This window comes from Peromyscus leucopus, chromosome 3, assembly GCF_004664715.2.
Source record: "Peromyscus leucopus breed LL Stock chromosome 3, UCI_PerLeu_2.1, whole genome shotgun sequence".
In the NCBI taxonomy this organism is placed as follows: Eukaryota; Metazoa; Chordata; class Mammalia; order Rodentia; family Cricetidae; genus Peromyscus; species Peromyscus leucopus.
The window spans coordinates 85,775,704-85,782,944 of NC_051065.1; the positions used below are offsets into that span (position 1 = coordinate 85,775,704).

Below are 7,241 nucleotides of genomic sequence, written 5' to 3' on the forward strand. Positions count from 1 at the left end.
AAGTGGCATAGGAAGAAATCATGTCAATCAATGACTTTGAAAGAAAATACTCTGCCTAATACACCTGACATACTAATCTCCAGCCTGATCTCAAAGTCTCAAAGAATCATTACAAAAAGTGAAAAGACTACCAAGTCATGGCATTTAATTAGCAATTGATAAGCCTCTTTTGGCCATTTTTACTACCTTGACTATTGATAATGGTATGAATATATGGAAATCAATGCTTTTTCCCTGTAGGTTTTTTTTTTTCTGGTTTGGGAAACTGTCTACAGCTTCTTAAAATTGAGACACTGAGCCAAATCACCCCTATAGCTGGGGCCATAAAGACCTCGCTGTGAACCAATCTGAGTGTGAACTTCATGATCTCCAAAGCCTTGTCACTGTTGTGGAAAGAATCTGCAGGCTAGTGCTTTTTCCTCACTATATGAGTAGCACTTGATTTAATGCGTAGGTTCTCAGTTTCTTTTGGAAGTCAGTACATTGACCACACTGCAAAGACCTTACTCATGGTATTACAATTAGGCAAACCCTCTCACTGACAATGAGTTTTTCTCTGTATAATCTCATCCTTTAACACACTTCTATGGGTAGTACATTATGGGTAGAATGGTCGTTTAAACATCAGTCCAAGAATTAGATCTTTTTTGAAGTGTATTGTTATTTTCTCTAAAACAATGGAATGTACTAGAAAATGGGATTCTAGAGGAGTGTGAAGAAAGACTGATTTAGCATGTACAGGGACTGACTCAGTTCTTTCATTTTAATCATATCTCATGTCCAATAATACCTGTAGAATTTTCCAAAAATGCAAGTTCATTAAGGAGGTGAAGGTTGAGGTACCCAGCTGATCATGCCCAAAAACTGTCAATCCAACCTTAAACAGATGTGTGTAGATGTAATGGTCTTCTTAAATAAGAAACACAAAGCCAAGTGCAGAGTTAAAAGTCCAAGAGGTCAGAGCAGTAGCTAAGAGCTGAGACTAAAACCACCTTCTTACCACCTGTTGATGCTGCCATCCTTCCCTGAAAAAGAGACCTACTTCCAGTGTATCTGTCTTTTTATTGACTTTCTGTTCTGCCTTCTCATTGGTTGTAAACCCAACCACATGACCTCCTCATCACTGTCTGTCTATACAGACCTCCAGGTCTTCTATGCTTGATATTGAGATTAAAGGCATGTGTCTCCATGCTGGTGGAATCCTTGAACAAACAGAGATCTGCCTGTCATGTGATCAGGATTAAGGGTGTATGCTACCACTGCCAGACTTCTGTTATGTCTTGCTCTTAGCTCTGACCCCCAGGTAACTTTATTTATTAAAATACAAATACAATTACATTTCAGCACAAATAAAATATCACCATAGATGTGTCCATAGTGAAGTCTTCATTCCAAAAGAATAAGACAAAATATGATCTTCTCTGTTGATTCCTTCAGATGTGAGGCAGGTCCAGTGCATACAGAGACTGTCTTCCAGTAGACATTTTCTTGACCTCGGGCATGAGTAACAATGAATTTACTCCTTCTTGTCTGTGCAGAACAAATACACTCCACATAGTTACTCTGTGTGTCAATTTTCTGTGCTTCTATGAAATGCACCAGAGAATGTGAAAGTCAGTATGTGGTTGGGGTAAGTTTTAAGGACAGATAATGAAAAGGTGAAGAAATGATAACTGTCACTGAATATTTGCAAAAGGGGCACAAGCCAACTGAAATATAATTTTCATTGGCTGGTTGGAAAGATTGCTCAGTAGTTAAGCACATATCTTGTTCTTATAGATGACCTAGGTTCAATTCCCACCACTGACATGATGGCTTGAAACCACTCCAGTTCCAGGAGATCCAGGATTTAACATACTGCACTGACTTCTGTGGGTACCAGACACACATACAGGCAAAACAATCATATACACAAAAGATCAAATCTTTAAAACCTTATTTACAATCTTCAGTGATATTCAGCAAAATATCTAATTGAAAAACATTTCTATAACAACTGTATTTTTTAAGGCAGTTGTTGTCAACTCAGAAATAAATTACGGTTTTGATAAACACTGTGAATTTGAGCATTATTTTAACTCTCAGTCTAAACTTATAAAATATGGTATTAGTACATGAAAGATACTCATATTAATGGAGAGAAATAGAGCAGGGTGCATATATTTTCTCTATTGCAGATTCTTTAATACATCCATCAATGCAAAAATTACGACCACACACTACAAAGTTAACCTTCTATTGATTATTCAAGCCAATTAATTTCTGAACATATCCACCTACCTATCATTTCTGACACTCCTCCTGTGTCTTATCATCATTTTCATTCCCTGAGTAGATGTAAAATAACAAAGAAAATACCAAAGGACTTCTGCAATGAATATGATATAGACCAAATAAAGTTCTACTCACAAACTGGTTCTGTTATTTGTTTTCCAAAGAGGAGCACATTCTTTTCTAATAAACCTTTACTGCCTCTCTGATCTGACACAAAGTGAAACACAGCCCTTTAATGAGTCACTGACTTGGGCAGTCCTGTGGATGTCCCCAGCCATTGCTGATTTGCATGTGACCAGAGCACAGCCCACTGCCCTGAGGTCACACCCTGTGTGTGTACCTCACACAGGTCACAGCACAGACATGAGGGCCCCCAATCTGCTCCTGGGGTTGCTGCTTCTCGGGCTTACAGGTATGGAAGACAGCATTGGAAATGTATACAGCTGAGTGTGGTCACTGCTTCCTCATCTCTGGGAAAGTCTTCACTTAATAGGATTAATTGTGTGGGAATTTGTTTTCAATTTTCCAGTCTCAGGTGCCAGGTGTGACATCCAGATGACCCAGTCTCCAGCCTCCCTGTCTGCATCTCTGGGAGACAGTGTCACCATCACATGCCAGGCAAGTCACCAGTCACTTGCTTCAAACACCATAACCAGCCAGGCGGCAGTGATGAACGCCTTTAATCCCAGCACTCAGGAGGCAGAGCCAGACCAATCTCTGTGAGTTTAAGGCCAGCCTGGTCTCCAGAGTAAGAAGACCCAGGACAGGTGCCAAAACTACACAGAGAAGCCCATTCTCAAAAAACAAACAAACAAAACCATCATGACCATCCATCAGTCTCTATATTAACTGCTATTCAATGAAGAGGGTAAATTCTTATATTAAGGCTGGCTATTGCATTAGTCTAAAATTGAATCATTAATTCAACAAAGAAAGATAAAGCCACAATTATAATCATTTTAAATGATGGATGATTTAATTCCTTCAATCAGTCAATACCATGTGACATAGTCCACATGCTCCCTGTCTGTATCTCTCAAAGATAGTCACCATTATTTGTGAAGCAAATTAGAGTATTAGTAATAGATTAGAGCTGCATCAGCAGAAACTAGGAAAGCTACCAAATTTCTGTTCTACTATTTTCATATCCAGTTTACCATATGGTATACAGCCTAGGTTCAGTGTCAGTGGATTTGGGATAGATTTCATTCACAATAAGTATCTAATAGTGTGAAGGAATTGTAACTTATTACTGTCAATAGCACTATGTGCTACCATCTACCAATGATATAACTCATGATATAAACCATTCAGATCAGCAGATATTGAGGCTCAAATGTCATAGCTGCTTCTCCCAGCATCCCCACAATCCAACCATGTTTTCAAGTATAGATAGGCTTTGAAGTTCCCGGGGAATCTTGGGTAGAAAATTTCAATAAAGTTCCTCGGTGTGTAACTGTATTTCTTCTCTCTTAACCAAGCAGCACAGGTATCAGGTCAGTCTCATTCAAAACATCACAGTCCCAGTCTTGTATTGAGAGTTCTTCCTGCTTGCACATGTTTTATATCACTCCCTGACACAGAATATTCCATATCTTCCAAAGTTTTCAGTTGCAGATTTGACATTGAGGTATTTGAACACTTTGGAGCTAGTTTTTTATTATTAAAAGATAGGAATCTAGTTTCATTTTCTGTATGTGTACACCAATTTTTTTTCAAGAACCATGTTTTGATGACACCTTTTTTTTTTTTTTTTTTGTTTTTCGAGACAGGGTTTCTCTGTGTAGCTTTGCGCCTTTCCTGGAACTCACTTGGTAGCCCAGGCTGGCCTCGAACTCACAAAGATTCGCCTGCCTCTGCCTCCCGAGTGCTGGGATTAAAGGCGTTCGCCACTACCGCCCGGCCTTGATGACACCTTTTTTTCATTTTTTGTTCATTTGTTTGTGGGATTGTGTTTTCCTATGTTTGTCAAACAGTTGACTCTAATTGCTTTGACATAGTCTGGGGATTCAGCAGGTAAAGATGCTTGCCACCAAGCTGAAATCTTAGTTCTATATACCTGTGATCCATATGGGAAAGAATTAACTCCAGAATATTGTTCTATGACTTCTATGCGTGTCCACACAAATACACTAAAATCAATATAAATAAATAAATGTAAATGAATAATATAATATCCATTCATTAGTTTTCTGTTGCCTTAGTAGTTTCATTAATAGTGGTTTGCTTCAGAGATTCTCCATTAGAATAGAATGATAATAACATATATGACTCCCAGGAACTATTTCTTTTTTGGAGAGAAGAGAATTTCAAGTTTAAGTTAACAGGACAGTTTCAGAGAAACGGTCGGTTAATGAAAGTGAGAAGACACAGGAGGATGGACACTACTTTTAGAAGGAAGATAGATGCAGTTTACTTTTAGTAAGCAAATGTCCTGAACGAGAACAACCTGCCAGAGAAGATCCTGAGATGAGCGAAGGTAGCAGGAACCAGGTGCAAAGGCTCCTGGAGAATTCTAGTAAAATAACTGAGGGAGGAGCCTGCTGCACTTTCAATTAACAAACAGAACCAAGTTCAGAATAAACAAATGCTGTCCAACTAGATTACTAGAAGGAGAGCATTGAAGTACCCAGGATTACCATGGAGACACTAAGTTACCCAGAAACACACGTGACATTGTAAAGAAGTACTTGAAGCACTCTGTGGACTACTGAATGTCACCATTTGAGATCAACTTGTAAACAAGGGGATTTCCTGTGGCTGTAAGAATGAAAGTGTGAGGCCTACCAGAGTCCCCATGTATGCCACAGACAATAAAGTCTTCTTGCTGGTGACTCCATGCTCACTGGTCCCAAGATCAGAGATTGAAGATGCTGAAGTATCACCACCACATTTCATCATAGAAGACACCTAGGAGGGAGGATCTGAGAAGATTCAGAGCAGGTGAAACCATGAGAAAATTTATTGTATAAATGAGCAAATAAATAAATACATAACTAAATAAGTCAGATAGTCTATAGTGTGCTATCATTCACAGAAACTAGTGCTTCATAGAATCACTTTAATGCTATATCCACCAGTGCCCTGCAGAAATAGCCTGTTGACATGCTCTGCTGTCTCACTTGTAATATTATTTTATTCCAAGACATTGGATAATTTCAGTTTCCTCATAGCCAGGAAAAAATACTAAAGCCACGTAGTCACACAGCTGGAGACACTGATGGACCTGTCCAAACTTGCCTTAGAACTTCAGGAAAACACAGCAATCTGAGAAGTCCTACATCCCAGTAGGTGAATAAAATTCACACTCCCCGAAGCCAAGATTGCTGGGACACCTGTAAGCATTGCTAGTGTTGATTACAATTTTTAAAAAATTACATACACAAACACAATTTTTTGGCCCAGATCCCTACCCAATTTACTGTAGCCAGGTACCTTCCAGGCACATTTCCATGAGGAAATCTTTCATCATAAACACAACCAATATAATTGGTGGAGGTAAAAGAATTTACCAGATTCATATAAATTTTTTAGATATGAAAAGCATTAAAATATGTAAAAGTGTATATCTCTAAACAACATTACTAGTACCTTAAAGAAAATTTGGGAGATCCTGACACATGTCAACCAAACTCTTGGCCACATTTCATCTCTAGGAGGAAGTAGCTAGGCCCAAGGGAGCAAAGGTTTTTGTCCCAGTCTGTAGCACTGTGCGGGTGGGCTACTACTCCCCTGCTGACAGTAGTAAGTAGCAGCATCATCATCTTGCATACAGCTGATTGTGAGAGAATAAGAAGTCCCAGACCCACTGCCAATGAAGTTACCTAAGACTCCGGCAGCCAGAAAGGATGTTCTATAAACCAGGAGCTTAGGGGAGGCTCCTGGCTTCTGCTGGTACCAGTGAAAGTAATTGGAGCTTATACTTGAGCTGGCACTGCAGGTGATGGTGACCTTCTCCCCCCTGGATGCAGCTATGGTTGATGGATACTGGTTGAGCACAATTTCTCCTTTGGACATCATGATCAGGGGGAAGTGAGGAAAAGAAAGAGATGTCAATAGACAGAGATATAAAAATAACTTCATACCTCCCAATCTTTAGAAGAAAGAGAATGAGAATTTTTTTATCTTAGGCTCAAATTTCCCCAGGGAAAAGGATTGTGGATTCTGAACTCAAAACCCTCTCCTCTCTTACCTGTGACACTGATTAGCAGGAGGCTGAAAATCGGCACCTGAAAATCCATTGTGCTTTCTAATCTCAGTCTCAGGCTAATTACTGCTCTTCTCATAAGTACATGTCTTTAAAACAATTGTGAACCATTTGTGGTTTCTGAGGATGAAGTATGCAAATAGCAAGATATAGTCTTGATATTCTTGTTTTATAAACCCATGTGGTTCTTGATTAGGGCAAACCTAGAATATACTTATTTGTCGATATTACACAGATGAGGAAGAAAATTCCCCTTTTCTTTTCTTCTTTTGTGGTGTATAGTTCTGCCCCAGAGTAATGTCCATTTATTTATGTGAAGCCTGGTTTAATTTGATCCTCTAAGCAAGTCCAAAACTAATGAGCAGTTTGAGGCTTAAACACCCATGATAAAACTGTGTTAATGATGATTCACTGTAATGTTCTGAGAGAACTTTTATATCAATTATTTGCTTCCTGTTTGCTTGGAAGCTAATCAGCTGAGACTTGTACTTGGAAAACAGCATTGAAGCATATTATATGGAACCTGGATGTGCTCACAGACATCAAAGTGTGTGATATGGAACCTGGGTGTGCTCACGGACATTTCTGCAATAGTCAACACAGATAACATTCCCAGGAGAGTAGGAAAAAGAACGTCCCCTACCCCAGTTAAAAGGATAGAAACACAGGTACCGATTTTGTAATCCATCAGGGTATATGTTCATGAAGATGCACTTATCTGAATAAGCACCATTCTCAAAATGTCCCCTGCTTTGTTACT

At 39.1% G+C, this 7,241-nt stretch overlaps 1 gene segment (V, D, J or C); it reads right to left on the minus strand.

Moving 5' to 3' along the window:
* Window positions 1–5,940: 5,940 nt before the first annotated feature.
* Window positions 5,941–6,561, minus strand: LOC114687892. The segment is given in 2 exon segments: window positions 5,941–6,281; window positions 6,467–6,561. Coding segments are annotated over 2 exon segments (435 nt in total).
* Between the last annotated feature and the right edge of the window lie 680 nt (window positions 6,562–7,241).